The sequence below is a fragment of the Dendropsophus ebraccatus genome, chromosome 4 (assembly GCF_027789765.1).
Source record: "Dendropsophus ebraccatus isolate aDenEbr1 chromosome 4, aDenEbr1.pat, whole genome shotgun sequence".
NCBI classification, from domain to species: domain Eukaryota; kingdom Metazoa; phylum Chordata; class Amphibia; order Anura; family Hylidae; genus Dendropsophus; species Dendropsophus ebraccatus.
In genome coordinates this window covers 51,524,950-51,545,885 of record NC_091457.1, presented here as the reverse complement: position 1 = coordinate 51,545,885, position 20,936 = coordinate 51,524,950, and the positions used below count along the sequence as shown (strand labels likewise).

At 41.2% G+C, this 20,936-nt stretch overlaps 1 protein-coding gene across 4 annotated transcripts in view; it reads right to left on the bottom strand.

Moving 5' to 3' along the window:
- Window positions 1-20,936, bottom strand: part of DNAJC24 (DnaJ heat shock protein family (Hsp40) member C24) — a 58,071-nt gene that overhangs the window by 19,990 nt on the left and 17,145 nt on the right. The window contains exons 2-5 of one of the 4 annotated variants that reach the window (XM_069968377.1): window positions 20,460-20,589; window positions 18,411-18,552; window positions 17,198-17,342; window positions 15,593-17,123 (exon numbers count right to left, since the gene is read on the bottom strand). In XM_069968377.1, the coding sequence (XP_069824478.1) occupies window positions 16,535-17,123; window positions 17,198-17,342; window positions 18,411-18,552; window positions 20,460-20,558 (975 nt within the window). In that variant the 5' untranslated portion in view covers window positions 20,559-20,589 and the 3' untranslated portion in view covers window positions 15,593-16,534. Of the gene's footprint in view, window positions 1-15,592; window positions 17,124-17,197; window positions 17,343-18,410; window positions 18,553-20,459; window positions 20,590-20,936 lie in introns of those variants that run through there. The other 3 variants (XM_069968376.1, XM_069968380.1, XM_069968378.1) reach the window with 3 other exon arrangements.

Below are 20,936 nucleotides of genomic sequence, written 5' to 3'. Positions count from 1 at the left end.
GGCTATGTACTCACAACATTTTTTTGGGCGGACGTCACTTTGAGACAAAAATACGGCAGTATTATGCAAATGTTGGCCATATTTTTTACTCAAAATGACGGCAATCTAAAAAGGTGGTTGTAAAATGTCCAAAAGAAGACGTGTCCAAACTTGTTTCCAGAATTCGGAGTCAGTGTTTGCCATTACACATTTACAAACATGGATGATCACATGCAGATTATTCAAGACTTAGGATAGTTGACCGTTGGGGGCCCGATATTAACTGTAAACGAGCGCTGACCTCCTAGATCGGCCCTCGTTTACTGGACCTATTACACGGCCCGATAATCGTTTAATAAGGGCTGCATGGACATCATTACTAATGCCCTTGCAGCCCTTGCTAAACTGGCATACATTACCTGTCCATGGTCCTGTTTTAACTGACAGGCCGCTCAGCCAATTACTGACCGCGGCGGTCCCGGCCTGTGATTGGCTGAGCGGCCTGTCAGCTAAGAAAGGACGCTCTGAAGCTGCAGCGCGCAAGACCCAGGGAGAAGCACAGCGCAGGAGGAGCCCTGAACCATGGATAGGTAATGTATTTACTTGGCTACTCGTCAGCCAAGACAGCGCACCGCTATTGCACGTACCGGTGCGCAGTTGGTGGCTGACAATTATAGGTCCAAACCTATATCAACGATCAGCCGATGACAACGATCATTGGCTGATCGTCGTGCTTATTACACAGAACAATAATAGGCCAGATAGAGCCGATTCGGCCGATTATTGTTCTGTGTTATAGTACCCTTAAATAACAGATGCTACTTTTAAATTTTAAAGCGTATGTCAGATGCAATTCACATTCCAAGCTGCTGACACTGTTAGATAACTGTAAGGTCAAAGAGACACTTGGTAGGTTTCATATGTCCATCTGTGCTTCCATAACATAAATAAAAATGCAGAATAAATTTAACATGTCACTTAAACGGCGTGGAAAACAATGTTATAAAAATAAAGAAACACTGTTAGAACTGATTTTTTTTTTAAATGTTTCACTGCATAAAAAAATACACTGCATAAAATAAAAGTTAACTTGTAGTGCAAATATATTTTGGTACCCTGAGGCCTCTGCAATCTTGAATACTACCTGCAATATATCCTAAATAAAACAAAGCCCTAAAACTTACTAGGTGCTCCTCCATGTCGGAGGCCTTGTGTGTGAGCCATATAGAGCTCTAGGGCCACATATGGGATATTTCTGAAAACTGCAGAATCAAGGGAATAAATAGTAAGTTGCATTACACTATCAACACATAATGTCTTAAAGACAAACAATATATTGAAATTTAAAATTTGCAACAACAAAAAAAGGCACATTTTTAAAATTCTCTCTCCACTTTGCGTTCAGGTGAAACATCTAAAGAGTTAACAAGTTTCATAAACGTCACTTTGAATACTTTGAGCGATGCAGTTTTCTTTAAATGGTATTTCTTACAGGCCCTCTCAAATCAATTTCAGAATTAAACTGCTCCCCCTAAAATCAGTTTTTGACTTTCTTTTGAATGCCAACTTAGGGTAGACATATAGATAAAGTGATTTAATAACCCATTTGTGTGGCATAACTATTGCTCTTACAAGCATAGAATTTTATATTTGAAAATTTTCAAAACTGTTTAGTTAAAAAAAGATGAATATATCAACCAAAATTTACCACTAACATAAAGTACAATGTGTTGCAAACAATCTCACAATCACTTAGAAAAGTAAAAGCACCCCAAAACTATTACCATCTTAAGTGAGACAGCAGGTCAGATTTGAAAAATGTGCCATGGTTCTTAAAGCAACTCTGTACCTACAATCTGACCTCCCCAAACCGCTTGTACCTTCAGATAGCTGCTTTTAATCTACGATCTGTCCTGGGGTCCGTTCGGCAGGTGATGCAGTTATTGTCCTAAAAAACAACTTTTAAACTTGCAGCCCTGTGTCAAATTGGCCTGGCCCAATCCTAGAGTACCCATGCTCTAGGATTGCCACACCCCTCCCTGCCATCTTCTTTATAAGGAACGCCTTTAGAACAATTTCTCATATTCATCACCTGTGTGACCATGGCACATGTGCTGGATCGTTAAGGCACCTGTGCAGTTTTAAGACAAGTGATGAATAGGAAAAATCCTGCCCGGGGGCGTTCCTTGTGAAGAGGAGGGGCGTTGCAATCCTAGGGCATACACGCTCTAGGCAACGTTACTTGGACACAGGACTGAAAGTTTAGAAGTTGTTTTTTATGACAATAACAACTGCATCACCTGCCAACTGGCCCCCAGGACAGATCTTGGAGTCAAAGCAGCTATCCGAAGATACAAGCGGTTTGGGGGGGTCAGACTGTGGGTAGAGTCACTTTAAGGCCAAAATTGGCCTGGTCCTAAAGGGGTTAAATAAAACCTGATTATAAATTACAGATATCTGTCAGCCAAATGTTTGTTTGAATGATCTCTCCTGATACCCCCACCCTACACCCATGCATACATTTATTCCTCTGAAATTTTAAAATCAACCATGCCCAACCATTCTCTCACCATCAGGAAGCACCCATACATATCACATGATCAGACAATTCTACTGGAATTGGCCGGGTTAGCCGACTTTAATCTATAATCTAAAGTTTATGGTCAGCTTAAAGCCTAACTATCATGTATACAAAGAAAGTTAAAAACCTGCATGTTTTGTTAGATTAACCCTTTAGAGTGGTGATATTGTGTTAATGCTCTCACTGCTGTTTTTGAGCCCCCTCTATGGTGCACAGCTGTCTCATTCACTGCTTTTTAGGGAGACACTGTAAGTAGTACACAGGCAGGTTCTTCCTTCCCTGACTTCTCTGGCCAATAATAGCACAATGCATAATATACTACTCTCTATGCCATGACATAGTGCTGATTAAAGTGCACTGAACCGAAATCTACAGGCAGATCGTATGGGGGCTCACAGCTTGTAGATAGCCCAAGCTTTCTCTTTCTCTCACCCCCCTTCTCCTGCACAGAGCATGACACCCCCTCTTTCTATTATCCATATTGGTCAGAGGGCAAAAGGATTTCCCCTAACAACAGGCAGTGGACAGCAGAAGGGACACCTAGTGGCCTAGACTTTAGAGCTGTTTTTCTAGGGTATGGATTATTTTTTGGTAAATTAAGTTACATACAAAAATTTTTGCATTTACATAGGCTATCAAATGGATAGCCTATATCTGACAGATTTTTGCAGCCAAACCTATTTTCACTGTCCAGTGACCCGGCCTGGTTACTGCTTCTTAGCTCCCGTCCACTTGAATGGGAGCTGAGGTGTAGTAACACAGCACTTCCACTACACAGTAAACAGAACCAACTGCTTCTGTCCTCTTTTACTGTATAGTGCGGGCGCCAAACATCCAATCGGGTAGGCAGGTGCCAATCAGCAAATGATGGCCTATGTTGAGGATAGCCTATCAATTATATTAGCATGGAGACCCCTTTAAGCGTCCTCAGATCTAAGACTTCCCATAAAGTATAACTTATTAATGAATATTATCATCCTTTTTAGTTGCCTCTACTAACCCTTTTATAAATCGTACACTAAATGTATTCCGTTCTGCCACCCATTCCCCCCTCAGCCCCCAACCCAATTCCCAAATTACTCTTTCTGCTAAAACCTGTCTGGCACCAACCTGCAAGACAAAATACAATTAATATAAAAATGTATTGCCTTCCCTTTCGCAGAATCCAGAATAGTTGTAGCTTTCTAATTATCCTTTGTGTAATAGTAAAGGAAATTAACCCAGTGAGCGACAATTGCAATTATCAGTACCCTGTCACCTCCTCGAGAACCTCTGCCGCTGCATCCCCATTTACATGAAGGAATTTAGCATTTGAGCCCCAGGCCCATGGAAAGTCAACTTAGATCAGACAGCCAATACCAGTCTGGATAAACACACGATGCCTGGATAAATGCTACGTGGAATCCCAGAATTAGGGCAAGTCCAAACATTTTTATGAAAATATTTATACAGCAAATCAGAAAGTTTTGTATTTCTGTAGCTGGACTAAGAAAACTTTATTGTGCCGGACTCTACGGTATAGAATGATATTACAGATGATTTAGGAAAACATAAAATAACGTAGAAATTATGCCTGGTAAAATGCAACACACTACTGCCACCTAATGCAGACTAGGAGTCCAAGCTTCTTGTATAAAAGGATTCTTCTAGCGGCAGATTTTCTGGCACAGTAACTTGTGTTGATGCTATCGAGCCAAGCTGTTCTTAGAGGAAATATTGAGCCTTTTGCCTTTTGTGGATTTGCAGAATATTCACTTGCCTTTTTTTTTATTTTTTTATACTTTTGTGGATTCTTTTTTTCAGTATTATGTCTGGAATCACAAATGTAACAAAAAAATAAAAATGTTTTCATATATTGTATATATGCTATATGTCTCACAAAACATACATGTGGTCAAGCTAAGGACTCTCTAGGTGGTAAATTCTGACAGCAGCGATCTATGCCACCACAATATTTCAGCTGGCAGACGCTATGAACGCACAGTTATGACCCTACAATTCGAGATATGTTTGTCACCAGACAGACCCAGTAAAGAGGTTGTCTCAAAAAGACAACCATTGTTTTGTATGGGTACTGGACAGTCAGTCACATGCCCACATGTCCCCGATGAACAGCTGTCATTGCCAGAGTAAGATACATCTTGATACTCCTTTTCCCTGCAGTGGGAATGCATGACGGTCCATGTAATGCATTGATGGAACATACAGTATCCACCAGAGTGGACATCCATTCTAGCTTAATAGAGAGCATGCTCTATGGTGTGGGGCATATGAAAGGCGGATGCCTTCATGAAACAAGCCCATAAATGTAATCTGATGTAATGAGTGCAATGAGTCAAGACAGAGTCAAAACATATAAACCTTCTTGATGATTCTTAAAGTGTCACTGTCATTTCATTTTTTTTTTTTTTGCAGAAATCAATAGCACAGACAATTTTAAGAAACTTTGTAATTGGGTTTATTAGGCAAATATGCCATTATCTGCATCCAAAAAGACTTTCCCCATCCCCCCCCCCCCTCCTCTCTCTCATTCACTGCTCGTTATCAGGAAATTGCGACTTTTTTACATCAGTCGGGCCCTGTGTAACCTATGGAGAGGGGAGGAGGGAGATTAGTTGCCAACAGAGAGCAGAGAACAAAGGATTACACAGCCAGAAAGGTCAGTGATGCGGGTGATGTAGCTGCAAATTAACTCTTTGTTGTCCTGTTTTGGTGCCTCATCTCCCTCCACCCCTCCCCTCTCCATAGACAATCATGAAAACAGGGGTGAGAGCTTCACACCGCTTTTTCATTATAAAAATGCATTTTTCGGCTTATAAACCTTATTACAAAGTTTCTTAAAATCGCCTGTACTATTGATTTCTGTAAAAAATAAATAAAAATTAAACAACAGTGACACTTTAACCCTTAGATGACCCAGGGCGTATAGTTACGCCATGGAAGTCTGTCCCCAGATGACCTAGGGCGTAACTGTACGCCCTGGGTGTTTCTCCGGCTATGAAGCGTGCTCCGGAGTGGAGCGCGCTTCATAGCAGGTGGGACCTCACCAGTAACTACACGCTGCAGCGATCGCGCTGCCGCGTGTCATTAACTCCTTAAACGCGACCGCGGCGTTTAAATGTAAGTGACAGGGGGAGTCCCCTGTCACTTACCGATCGGGACCCCCGCAGTGTGACTGCGGGGGTCCCGATCGGTAAAACGGACTGCCGGAGGTCTCTCACCTTCCTCCGTGCGGTCCGATCGGCGATCTGCTGCACTAAGCCTGCACAGGCAGGCTCAATGAGCAGATTGCCGATAACACTGATCAATGCTATGTCTATGGAATAGCAATGATCAGTGTAAAAATCAAAGTACTGTATGTACAAGTCCCCAAAGGGACTTCAAATGTGTAAAAAAAAAAAAGTTAAAAACACTAACACTATCCCAAAACCCCTCCCCCAATAAAAGTTGAAATCACCCCCCTTTCCCATTATATAAATAAAACATATAAAAATAAATAAACAAATAAACATATAATATACCGTAGCGTGCGTAATTGTCCAATCTATTAAAATATAAAAAGCGTCCTTGCGAACGGTAAACGGCGTACACGAAAAGAGGGGAAAAAGTGCGCGGATTACCGATTTTATGTTACATTATATATTTAAAAAAAAAAAAAGTGATCAAAACGTCCGATCTTCACAAATATGGTATTAATAAAAACTAGAGATCATGGCGGAAAAAAATACACCCCATACAGCCCCGTAGGTGAAAAAATAAAACTGTTATAAGCGTCACAATAGGCCCATTTTATTTATAATTAATTGCCAAAAAAAAGGATTTCATTTAAAAAAAAATATATAACAGAGAATCTGTGTCAGGCTGGGTTCACACTACTTATATTTGAGGCTGTATGTTTGAGGCTGTATAGCAACCAAAACAAGGAGTGGATTGAAAACACAGAAAGGCTCTGTTCACATAATGTTGTAATTGAGTGGATGGCCGTCATTTAATGGCAAATATGTGCTGTTATTTTAAAACAACGGCTGTTGTATTGAAATAATGGAAGTTATTTACTGTTATATGGCGGCCATCCACTCAATTTCACCATTGTGTGGACAGAGCCTTTCTGTGTTTTCAATCCACTCCTGGTTTTGGTTGCTATGAGAACCTGACATGAGGACCAAATACTGCCTCAAATATACATAGTGTGAACCCAGCCTAAACCTGCATATGGTTGTGTTCGGACTGACCTATAGAATAATAGTGTCATGTCGCTGTTACCATATAGTGCATTACGTAGACACAGGAACCCCCCAAACGTTACCATATTGCATTCTTATTTACGATTTCACCTATTTATATCTTCATAAATAATATATTTGGAATTCCATCATACATGTTATGGTAAAATGAAAGACGCCATTACACAGTACAACTATTTCTGTAAAAAACAAGCACTTACATGGCTTGTAGATAGAAAACTGAGAGTGCTAGAGCTCTTAGAAGGGGAGGAGGGAAAAACGAAAACACTAAGATCAAAATTTGCGCGGTCCACTGGGTCATTGTGGGCCTGGTCCTCAAAGGGTTAAAGATGTTATCTAGCGCTATAAAAGTATGGCCACTTTCTTCCAGAGACATCACTCTTGTCTCAAGTTCAGGTGCCGTTTGCAATTAAAGGGAACCTGTCACCCCCCGTACCGGGGTGACAGGCTCCCGACCCCCCGTTAGAGACCCCTATACTTACCTCATCCCGCCGGGTCCCGCTTCTGGATTCGGTCGGGTCCCGGAGATCTCAGCCGCTGCAGCCCGGCGCGCGCGCTGAGAGATGAGTCCAACACCCATAGAGAATGACAGGAGAGTCCAGCGCTCCGTCATTCTCTATGAGCGTTGGACTCATCTGTCAGCGCGCGCGCCGGGCTGCAGCGGCTGAGATCTCCGGGACCCGACCGAATCCAGAAGCGGGACCCGGCGGGATGAGGTAAGTATAGGGGTCTCTAACGGGGGGTCGGGAGCCTGTCACCCCGGCACGGGGGGTGACAGGTTCCCTTTAAGCTCCATTCACTTCAATACAACTGAGTTACAAAATCTGCACCCAAACTGGAGACAAGAGCAGTGCTCTCTCTGGAGGAAAGTGGCCATGTTTTTGTAGAGGTGGATAACCCCTTTAATGGCCCAAAAAGCTCACACTCCTTTTTTCACCTTGCTCCCCTCTCCCAATCGAGAAGGCATAGGGCCGAACTGAGTTTACATGTCTATGGAGAGAACAGGAGGAATAGCTGTTGGCCAAAGAGCATCTGGACCACAGTTATTGAAATTGTATAGGCACCTTAAAGGGGTTAGGGGTTAGGGGTTAGGGGTTAGGGGTTAGGGGTTAGGGGTTAGGGGTTGCCCCCCCCCCCCCCCTCCCCCAATAAAAAAAAAAAAATCTTTCAAATCAACTGGTGCCAGAGATTTTTAATCTACTTTAAGAAATCTCAAGTCTTCCAGTACTTATCAGCTGCTGTATGTCCTGAAGGAAGTGATGTTTTCTTTCCAATCTGACACAGCCCTCTCTGCTGCCATCTCTGTCTGTGACAGGAACTGTCCATATCAGCAGAAAATCCTCATAGAAAACTTATCCTGCTCTCCAGACTGGAAAAAAATAAAAATTTTCAAATACAAATCTCTGGCATTTTCTGGTACCAGTTGATTTGAAAGCAAAACATGATTTACCGCTGCCCTGCTAATCCTCTCATTTTGCAGTTTTGAAGACTATAGATATATTCACAATAACACAGCAACTTGATATATCTAGTTGGAATACAGCAAGAAGAATACATCTGGAAAAAAAGAACTATACAATTTTTTTACAAATTAAAAAGAAAAATTGAAACTCTATTGATTTTGTGATACTATATATTATTACAATTTTGGACTTGGCTCCTATATAAGCCACTTCCTTCCCTGTTGCTTCTGGGTAACACTGCACATAACAGATTGCCTGATCCTGTCCATAGTGACTCCATCTGACAGCTAGGTCTCCAGCCAATGATGACTGTTCTTGAGAGATCACCTTACATATAAGAGATGCGTCATCCTTATCCTCGCATTTTATTGGGAGACGGCCGGCTATTATTTTTATATGGAGGGGGTGCCAACTTTCCTTCGACAGATAATCGAGCATGTTGATTGCATTTGACTTGATCATAATTGAGCTTAGATGAATGCTTGGAAGGAGACAGGAGTGGCCAGAGGCCAATTTGTTAGATGAGAGCTTTGACAGATTTCACTATGACCAAGATTCTGCCACCTGCTATATACGGGGCTACAAGGGGACTACAAAACCCAAATAGTTCAAAATGTTTAATAAATCCTATGACAAAATTATTTTTAATCAAAAAAATAAAAGCATTTATGGAAAAAAAACCTCCCCCAAATGGTGTCCATAACCTCTAAATAATGGATTGCAAATTCCGGAATATTTTATGATAGTTGTCAGATTGGCTCCTAGAATATCTGTGTGAATTGAATACAAATATAGAAAAAACAAAAAAGTGCAATACACCCTGCTTGATCTGTCACTCTGCACACTATATGGAATAACAGGCCCCCACATCTGCAGTTATTTTCTGTATAATTATTCTTATGCATTTGGAAAATAAGAATATTAATATAAAAGCAAATAAAGGAAAAAATGATAAAGAGAAAAAAAAAACATCACACATACACAAAAGCACTTTTCCCCCTATTTTTACAGGTCTCGTGTCTGTAAACAGTAATTTCCATACACACAACAGCTGCAGGCGCATTCCAAAACCGATCTGCACTGACCCAAAAATTCAAGCAGATCTAAAATGGGCGAAGAAAAATTCATAGTGATGGGGTCGGACAATGGCTTTGAATTAGTTTCATAGAGTTATTGTCTCTGCAACAATTGTCTGAGCATTCATCACTTGGAATAATGTAAATTCATATCCACTTTCTAACAAGCCAGGCACCTCATTTCCATAGAGACTTGGCTAGCTGCCACCGCTACCCATGTGCCTATTTACTCCTAATTTACGTTTCCACCAGGGCACGTCTTAGACTAAATAGTGACGCTCCATGTTGTTCCTGGAATCTATTTTAAGATATACTTCTATGTAAGTGGAGAATACCACTGTGTGAGCAAATGGTTCAGACATAATATCAATTTACTACAGGAAAACAAGGACTTTTTGGATACACAGTGCTCCTATTGTCTTTTTGTTATGTTAACAAAATGAGAATCAGAGCTAGACAAGACATTTCAGTACACTGAAGAGGTTTGTGGGACTTTGATATTGATATTCTATCAATATCAAATAAGAGGGGTTCCGACTCCTGACACACCTGCACTCCGTTAAGCACTGTGAAACCATCACTGTTTACTGCTCCATACATTTGTAGTGGTTGCGTTTGTTAATGTAGCTCAGCGCGATACACTTGAATGTGACTGAGCTGCAAAGAGTTGTAGTACCAGGTACTGCCAAAATTACAAGTTTGGAGCTTGGCTTGATAAACAATGAAGTGGCCCATGGCATTTTTGTGAGTACAGTGTCCCTGTCACTGTTTATGTGTCAGCTAGAAAGGACTGTGCTGCAATACCAGGTACAGCCACTATCAAATGTATGGCACTGTTCCTGAAATGCAGAACTCATCAGAATGCCTCTGCCCCTTCAATCTGCTGATTGGTGGGTGTGCTGGGAGATGGACTGCCTCCACGCTTTTTGTGATACACACTGGTGTGTGTGTGTGTGTGTGTGTGGGGGGGGGGGGTTAAACCGTTAACAGAAGTCACAGGACCTCCCATTCCCCAGGGATGAAAGGGTGTCACAGCTGGCCTGGGACCATTACATTTTATGATGCAGATTTTTTTTTTTTTTTTTATACAGGTTTGGCAAAGTATCAACATATCCTTAAAAGGGATTATCCAGTGCTAGAAAAACATGGCCACTTTCTTCCTGAGACAGCGTCACTCCTGTCTCCAGTTTTGGAGGGGTTCTGTAACTCAGTTAACAGAAGTGAATGGAGCTTAATTGCAAACCGCACCTGAACTGGAGACAAGAGTGGTGCTGAAAAAAGAAAGTGGGCATGTTTTTCAAACGCTGAATAACCCCTTTAATGGGTTTCGTAAAATGTATCCACACCCAGGCAAGAAAGTCATGATATATGATCTTCACACAGTTATCCGACATTAGAAACAGCTACTTTCTTGCAAAAACAGCACCACTTCTTGTTCAGTGCAGTATTATAATTCAGCTCTATTCACTTCAATCGAGCTGAACTGGAAAACCACACCCAAACTAAGGACAAGAGAGATGCTGTTTTTGTAAGAAAGCAGCCATGTTTTTCAGAGTCTGGATAACCCATTTAAGGGAATGTGACATCAGAAAATAACTTATTGTATAAAAAAGGTTTTTATGCTAAACATATTTTTTTAAGAATTTAGGTGACATTTTTTCTTATTTTATATATTTTTTTAAATCTATATTATAAAATAACCCTGAAATCTTGCAGTTTCCATTCTAACCACTGGGGCTGAAACTAAGCTGAGACTTTCTGCTATGTCTGTGATAAGAGGAGCTGCTTTAAAGTAATTTGTACACAGTGTCGGACTGGGTCACTGGAGGATCCTCCGGTGGGCCCCTGCCCCACTCCCACTGCCTGTCCAGCAGCTGGGGCCCCCAGACAGCCATAGGATGCTGCTGCCTGTCCTCAGTGGGCCCCAGTTGCAGCAGGATAAATACATGGTTTTGCCGGGTCTGCCCGACTCTGAGGAGACAGTCCCGGCAAAACCATGTCCTGGGTAGTCCCGGAAGCTCCGCCCCCACCACGGGAAGCCCCACCCTCTTCCGGCGTTCGCGATCTCACTCAAGAAAAGCGGGGAGAGGAGTCGCTGGGGCACTAGAGGAAGCATACAGGTGAGGTAAGTATATCTGTTTGGGGTAGTAATATGATGGAGGGGCAGGAGGATGAAGGGGGTAGTAGTATGATGGGGTAGGAGGATGATGGATGGGTAGTAATATGATGGAGGGGCAGGAGAGTAAAGTGGTAGTAGTATGATGGGGTAGGAGGATGATGGATGGGTAGTATGATGGAGAGGCAGGAGGATGAGAGGGGTAGTAGTATGATGGGGTAGGAGGATGATGGATGGGTAGTAATATGATGGAGAGGCAGGAGGATGAGAGGGGTAGTAGTATGATGATTATGGAGGAGCAGGAGGGTGAGAGGGGAAGTAGTATAATGATGGAGGAGCAGGAGGATGAAGGAGGTAGTAGTATGATGATGGAGGTGCAGGAGGATGAAGGGGGTAGTAGTATGATGGATGATTTGGTCAGTAGTGTGATGGTATGTTGAGAGGTACAGTATGGTGATAATATATATCTTAGTGCTGTTCTGGGGTCACTTCCACACACTGAGCCCCCACATAACTATGTATACTGATCTCCCACAAAGCATTCAGTATACGATACACCAAGAATCCTCCAGGTACAACAGCTGCAAGCACTACAACTCCCAGCATTTACTGATAGTCTGCATCCCTCAGGATATGCTGGGAGTTGTAGTACATATGAGCTGCCACTGTAGAGACAAATAGTGCTGGACCTTCAGGGCTGATGGATGTAACAGATTACGGCCACCAGAAGCTTCTGCACAACAATCAATTATTAAAGGTTTGTTCTCTCTGAAACTACAACTCCCAACATACCCTTCATTAAAGCTTCATAATTGTAGGGTATTCTGAGAGTTATAGTTTGACTGAAAACATGTCATTCACAAGGGAGTTATCACAGATCCAGATGAATCCAGGATAAGGCTGGGTTAGTATGTTGCTTTTTACAGATTCTTCTTTGGTGGGCCCCAAGGATCATTTTCTCTGGTGGGCCCCAGGTATTCCAGTCCGACACTATTTGTACAACATTGCAGCGACATGTGACACCAGTAGATAGAGGGGACAATAGCAGCTCCCTGTAGTATGACTTCCTCAAAAGTCACAGAGCGCACGCAGTAATTTTTCACATTCTTCTCAAGGGGACAGTCTGTCTATTGTCATCTATGTCCATGAGTTTTGCTGTAAAGCATTTTACTAAATGATGTTAAGAACAGCCCAAGCAATATGACAGCCCCCATAACAATAAACAAAAAGTGAAATGAAAAAGAACGAAAATGAAAAAAAGTTTTAGTATCAAACTCTAATTTAAACTAAAATTTAGGCGAAACGTTCCCTTTAAGGCTATGTTTACACATCAAATTTTGGTTAGTATTTCAGTCAGTATTTGTAGCAAAAAACAGGACTGGAATTGACAACGCAAAATTATAATGGAAAAATTTGCACAGTTTCTGTGTTTTTAACCCACGCCTGATTTTGGTTGAAAAAAGACTGACCAAAAGATTGATGAAAATACTATGTGTGAACATAGCGCCAAAATGTAAAGGTCATTTAAAGGTCACTTTGCAGAAATCAATAAATATCAATAGTACAAGCTTTTTTTAAGAAACTCTGTAATAGGTTTTAAGCAAAAAGTTTCCTTCTGTACTCACAATTCTGTTTTTAGCCTCCTCCCTCACTTCAGAAAAAGCAGGCTTTCTGTGTCCATTAAGGTCTATGGAGGGGGAGGGGGGTGAGTGAGCACGGACAGGAGAAAAAGCAGCCCTGCACAAAACAACATTTTGCAATCGTATCTCATTAAGTTTCCAGACCAGCACTGAATTTTCTGACCTGTGAATCCAGCATTTTATGTGCCCAGTCTCCAAACTGCAGGGCACCTTGTCTCCTCTTCCTGCCCACTCATCCCCTCCCCTTTTCATAGGTTATAATGGACTCAGGAAACCCATCTTCACTTTGCTCCTCTGTAATAAATATGGCTTTGCCTGATAATGAACAGATGAGAAGTGAGGGGGAGGCTGCAAAACAGCTTTCTGAATACAGAAAGAGGCTTTTTGCCTAATAAAACCTATTTAAAAAATTTTTTAAAGTCGCTTGTACTATTGGTTTCTGCAAAAATATTTTAAATGACAGTTACACTTTAAGCATGAGCTGATTCATGACCCATATATTCTAGCCAAGAAAAACTACAAATGGTGGCTAGAATAGTGACATAGTTAGAAACATTCTCCGATAGTCGTCTCTTTCTTTTCTACATTAGATAATGAAGGAGTTTAGTACTACAAGCCAAGACCAACCCAAGGTAGATGTTTGAGGCAACGTCCTTCTACAATAAATCATGATCCTGAATGATGGGAGCCGCTATTAGTCTTTTAAAATACATTTCATGTATTCATATATTTAAAAAAAAAAAAAAACCTGTGTAAACAAAATAGGACTCCTCCATTCCTGTAATGTTCATGTAACATTTGGCGACTTGATGTATGTCGAGGACTTTCATTAAAGCAAATAACTTTCTTTTTATGCAAGCAATAACTGGCACGGTAGAGGAGACAGGGTAGGCACTCATGTGCCAGCCTTAACAACAAATAACATTTTGGAGGTGAAATTTGACAGGAACCAGGCGCCGGGCTGGGTTCTCATCTAATTGCCAGTGGGAAACTAAACAGAGGAGCTAATCTGCATATGCACATTAGACATCCCGGTGTCTGCCCATTCTTTAGCAATTCTCCACACATGTCAAATAGAAGATGAGCTTACAGTGTGTCTTCTTCCCTTCTCCAAGTCTCTAACAAAGATCTGAGTGGTCCACACGGCAGGCAGGGTCTTATTCCGGATTGAGAACTAGGGATGTCTGACCTGAAACCTCTACACTGCAGATTGCCAACAATATCAATGTTAGAATGACCTTCTTAATAATCTAACTCTATAGAAAAGTGAAATTATAGACAGAGATTCCTACAAATAAAGATGCTTGCTTCTTTTTTTTTTATACTTTATACATTATAAGGTATTGAGTATTAATAATTCATGTATTTTCAGCTAGTTTCTCAACTTTTGCCATGTGACAACCTGGTCACTAACTTCACCAAACACCTCTGCATTGAGGATACGCTCATGAGGAGGTCCATCAGTAGGTTTTGCAACTCAGTTCAATTGAAGTGAATGGAGTTTAATTGCAAAGTACACCTGAACTTGAGACAAGAGTCACGTTGTCTCTAGATCAAAAGAGATGTTTCTGTAGCGTTGGATAACACCTTTTAAGGGGTTCTCCAATTAAAATTTACTTGGCCCCTATCCACAGGATAGGGGACAAGTAAGAGATTGCAGGGGTCCGACCTCCATACCCCTTCAGCGATCTCCAGATCAGCCCCAGGTTACTTTTTTTTTTTTTTTAGAGCACGAGGTCGGCACTTGACCTGCGTCTCTATTGATTCTCTATGGAGCCGTAGGAGAGAGCCTAGTACAGCATTTGGCTCTTTTCAGCAGCTCCATAGAGAATGAATAAAGCGAGTGGGACACCCAATGACACCTGTGGCTGTATTAAAAACAATGGAGCCAGGGGGCAATCTGGAGATTACCAGGGGGTACAGGGGAACCCTCCGCAATATTTTACTTGTTCCCTATCCTGTATACCACCAATTGCTTTAATTAAGTTTTTATGTTAAACTTTTTAAGTTTAATTTTTGGAGACCCTTTTTAAAAATGTTCATTTTACTTTCTGTTTTATGAAATAATCCTAAAGTCTTGCAGTTTCTATTTTGGCCATTAGGCTTAAAACTAAATTTAGACTTGTTCTGTTTGTGATAAAAAAGTGACCTGTACAGCATTCCAACAAGGTAACACCAGTGATAGCAAAACCAATAGGAGGCTTGGCTTCCCCCTCCCTGTGGAATGACCTTTTCACAGGTCACATAGCAAGCTTGCAAGTGTGTTCTATGCAAATAATAGGGTTTGAAGATGGTCACTGTGTCCATGTCCAAAAGGCTTGCCGTTAAACGTCACCAAATGCAGTTTAAAGCAGCTCAGGCAAGATGACACCCCCGTAATTATTTACTAACAATACAATAAAATACAAATAGAAACAGAAAACAGAAATAGATTAGAAATAAAGAACATGTTCCAGTGTCTGGATTTAATCAGTGAAAGCAAATCTGGGTGTTACATTTCCTTTAAGTTTTTTTTTCTTATGCCTTTTTGTACCTCCAGTTTCAGGATGATAAATCAACCATATATAAAATTGTGAGGGGCATGTACCACATTAACTTGCAGTACTTGAAGCCCATTAGAATGCCTATGATGTGATTTAGTTGGTGGCAGCAGTAGGCTTTCAATTTGTGATCAATTTCCCCACCAGTATAGGCGCCACTGCTGGAAAGCAGCTACCTGTGCAACAGTCATATCTAGTATAATTAAATCAGGGTTAATGTCTGTTAGTACTGAGGAGTTCCAGGAAAATATTAGAAGATAGAGTGCATCCAGTCCCCTTTGTCCCCTGGATGAGGCTTTTCAATTGATGACCATATTGAGGATACAGATGAGGCTGTGGCATCAATACATAACTATGTTGGGGACTATGGCAATCTTGACATTGAAGTGGAGATACAAGTATTCCCAGGCTGGGACTAAGGTCATCCAACCATGGTGCCCACATAGGCCCATCTTTGCATCTGTATTTTGCCTCAAACATGGCAACAAAAAGTAGTCCATAATATACTGATGTGAAACTGACCTATGGCTGTGTATTTATTCTGGTTCAGTAGTCCTTGGGTAGAATGGCTTTAAAAGCGATACAAGTGTGGCTCCTGGTCTACTACATGTAAAGCATATGTTATATCAGATGCTTTGTCTGGATTACACAAAATAAACCTAAGGAAAAATAAAAAGAAGACAACACCCTTTTTTGGAACTAAGGAACATAAACATGTTTTAATTAAAAAAATTTTTTACAAAAATAAATAAAAATTTTTGAAAAATAAATAAACTTGGTGAAAAGGTGAGAAGGTTGTGAGGAATTACTGTTAGATGGTGGCAAAGCCAGGAAGTTATTGTTATTGGCTGGACTGACTGATAGTGTAGGGATACGGAAAAATAAAAGCGTGAAATTAAGAATCAGTAGTAGGTGGAGGGGGAGAAGAAAACCCAATAGGGTTGGTCTGGGAGGAGGTGGACTCGACCTCAGGAGTATCCTGAAGGCCAGCGAATGACTGGAGGGAACTGATTAGAAAGCCCACTTTGGGCAGGGGGTTAGCAGATTCAAAGGCCCCTGCTGCAGCATAGACATATGAAATAAAATTGTTGCGGACTTCGGGGCGCATTCGGCGACAACAAGATGCTATCTCGCACCCTAAGAGGTCAAATCTGTCATTGCCATGGACCCTTCGGATAAAGGACAGGGCTTCACTTTCCAACTCCCTGCCTGTTGCCCGGAGGGATTTCCGTCCTCGTCTACGGCTGTAGGCCGTGCGGGCAGTAGGATTTGGATGTGCTACAAGAGCAGAAGCAAACATTCTTGCTGATAGTATGGCAGTACTGTCCCTCCTTGCAAGTCCTGCTTGGTCTTCTTTGTTCCCTTCCACTTCCTCCTTGACCTCTACAGATGGTGAGGGAGTGGGTTCCTCCTCCCCTAGCTGCTGTATGTGTGTACCAGGGGACTCGCCTAGGTTCTCGCTTTTCTGATAATTGCCTTTAAATCTGTTGAAAACACAAACATTTACTGTACAGTACATCAAATAAATATAAAATCAAAACCTGGATATAACACTTACAAGGGGAGGCCCCTGCTGGGCAAGAGGAACAGAAGTTCATCATAGATTGGTATCACAGAGAAAGAGGACTTATTCCTTTTAACTTTGCGATGCTCCTTGAGAAAACAATCCTGTAAAGACTTCCACTCCTTCCTTAGGTCTTCCTCTAGAATAACAAGTATAATGTCATGATTGTATTCATTTTTTTATTAATGGGGCAGTTGGTCACAATGAGGTTCAGTAGCTGGGACTTGAGAAATAACAAACATCCTATAGACACATTAACTACTGGCTGTAAATGGAATATATACATTGCTCTTGACAGCCAAGCAATAGAGCAGTGTCATCTGGCACTCATAGTATTACCATGCCTCATGGAATGATTCATATACATAGAAACACAATGGTCCACATGGTGCACCTAATCTGCTCTTATATTATCTCCTTTTACTTTTTATCTTAAGATAGATATACAAGAAATAATAATAATAATAATAATAATAATAATAATAATAATAATAATAATAATAATGCACTGCTCACAATTTTTTATTGATTACATAGCGTAATGTGTTGAGAACAATAAAACATAAAAATGATCAATGTAAATCAAAATTAATATCCCATGGAGGTCTGCAGTTGGAATGATACTCAAAATCACAGTAAGGAATCAAATTACAGGATGATCCAACTTCAGTGGAAAATCCTCAATCCTCCTGTTCCTCTTTACAGAAAGGCGGAGGTAGCGGTCCTGCTGCCGGGTTGTTGCCCTCCTACGGCCTCCTCCACATCTCTTGGTGTACTGGCAGGTCTCCTGGCATCTGCTCCATGGCCTGGACACTGTGCTGACAGATACAGCTAACCTTCTTGCCACAGCTCTCATTGACGTGCCATCCTGGATGAGCTGCACTACCTCAGCAACTTCTGTGGGTTGTAAAACCCGCCTTATGTTACCTCTAGGGTTGGGAATAATGACAAAATGCAAAAGTGACCAAAACAACAGCCAAAAAGGATAAGAACAGAAAAGTCTGTGGTCACCACCTGGTTTAATGGGGTTGTCTTGCTAACTGCCTATCATTTCTACCTGTTGTCTGTTCCATTTGCACAACATGATGAGAAATTAATTCACACTCAGTCAAGAAAAACCACAAGAGTAAAGTAAATGACAGACTGGTACATAGGAAGAGATACATGCCATGCCAGAACACAATGTACTGCTCAGCAGAATACCCACCAATAACCTTCTGCTGTGACTCTGTATGCCCATCCCAGTCTGGGTATAGAGCTTTGCAGATTTTTTTCCATGCTTGGTCCTGAAGGTGCTGGTCACCATAGCGGTAATAACTTTTATTCCAAAGCACAGGGTGGGCCTGCACCTGCAAAACAAAAAAAAAACCTGTCATTAAGTATTTTAAAAAACATCAACTTACTCAATTATTTTTTTTAACCAAACTACTTGCAATAGTTAAAGGGGTTATCAGGTTGGGTAAAATATATGGTGAATCAGCCCCCCCCTCCTGAAGACTAACAATTCATTCCCTACATGTCATTATCTTATCTGTCTCCTTTCCTCAGTTTTGAGCTGTTCAGTCTGTCTCTGCTCACAACCCACTCCCCCTGGAGAGAAATGCTCACACACAGTTTTTTATAGTGCTTTAGCAGAAAGCACATGCTCAAAACTGAGGGAAGGAGACAGATAAAGTAATACCCTGTATGGAATGAATTGTTAGTCCCCAGGAAGGGGGATGATTCAACATATATTTTAATGAATCAGATAACCCCTTTAAGCACTGCCCCTAGGGTACGTCCTGCTAATGCTGCATACATTTAGCTTGAATTTGCATAAACCTTGCTCCAAGACTGGCCCACCAGATGCATGTGTGGAGGGTTCAACTATAGCCAGATTTTCCTTTTTATTTTAAATCCAATGGCAAAATATATCACGCTGCCTTATTGTAAGATCACAGTTTAGCTTTCATTTTACCAGAGAAATATGTGAAATGAGTGTTGAGGTCTAACAGGTGCAATAGGCAACAAAGAAAATCTTACTATAAGAAAGCTTGAGACAAACCTCCACCAATATTTTTAGATTACCGTACATTCAGAAGCTATGCTTTCTGGAACAAATGTGCATGTATTATGTATTATGTGAGCACAGCAAAATAGGATCAGCTTGTGTAAAAAAAAAAAACAATTACCTTGAATCACATAGTCATCGCTTCCCAACCTCCAGCAGGACCTGGGTGCTTTTGTTTTGCTGCCTTATTCCTTTCCAAGTTTTAAAGTTGCTGCAGCTTCTTTTTCCACCCTTTTCTTAGCATGTCTTATACCTCTATTCCACGGAACGATTATCGTTCATAAACTCGCTCCAACGACCGCTCGTTAACGATCACTAAACGATTTTTTTTGCGAACGATAACACATAACGTAACCGATATATGTAGTGTAACGATTATTTTGCGGTCGTTACATGGTCGTTTAAAACGTTTAAACCTTTTTACGAACGACTAAAATATTTCAAATTTTACGAACCGATTAGCGAATTATCTTTCAAAGACCAATGGACTTTTTTTCGACATGCTGAAAAACTATTTTGAACGACAGTATAACGATTTCGCCTGTGTCGTTCGCCCGTTTACACCAATTCCACGAAGCGATTATTGTTAACGAGCGGTCATTGGAGCGAGTTTATGAACGATAATCGTTCCGTGGAATAGGGCCTTTACTTTGCAGACATAAAATCTTCACGTGCCATCCGCAACGGATCCTCATGCAAATCTTCCTGCTTCTAGCAACACAGTGGAGCAGTCACTGGTTTTCCACCTGCCATTGATCTGCCAAGATCTGCATTGGCAATCTGCATCAGGAAGTGACCAGGGATTTGTTTTCTGCATTATGGATTTTTAATGCAAATTCTGCAACGTTTGACCTGCTGCGATGATTCAAATCACAGGTGGTTGGTTTGGATTTTGGCAAAGAATATGTACTGAAATCCGATATGTGAACATGAAAAAACACATGAAGTGTTTTTTCTTGGCGGCGCGACGGGGTCCGGTATCGGCACTTTGAGGAAGGGGTAAGTATAAGGGGCTTCAGCGGGGGGTCGGGTCACATTGCAAAAATAAAAGTTTTGAGACTTTCTCATCAATACATTAATGACCATACCATGGTAGATTAGACTTTCCCTTTCGTCAGAGACTTCTCTATTTAGAGGCCTTGTACAATATATGTTCTTATTACTCTATACTTGCAATACATAATTTATGATACATGATATACTCACCAATAAAGCCAACTTCTGATACTTCTGTTTCAGCTCGGCCTGGCTGTCTGATGGATGGGCCCCCAGAATGCTGTACCAGTCTTCATCTTCTGAAGTCATGGCTAAGAGGTCACCATATGTTGCTGATAACCTAAATGAATGGTTATAACTAGAGATGAGCAAATTTTAACAAGTTGGGCCGAATCACAGATTTTTTTCTGTTATTCTGAATTGAACCAAAACACCACAAAACATTAAAAATTAGCTAAACTATAAATAAAGAGAAAGAATAGCAGTGATTACTTCAGAACAGTAACAGTGGAACAAAAGTCTCTTCATCCCTATTCTGCATTTTGGGGTGTTAGGGAATTTAGGTGGCAAAACTGGACATATGATGCAGAACTGAGACTGTCAGCAGCAGTAGGAGCAGTCTCAGAGATGTCACAGGGCCTATGCCAGAGAGTTGAGGGTGGCTACAGCTTCAAGATTAGATAACTG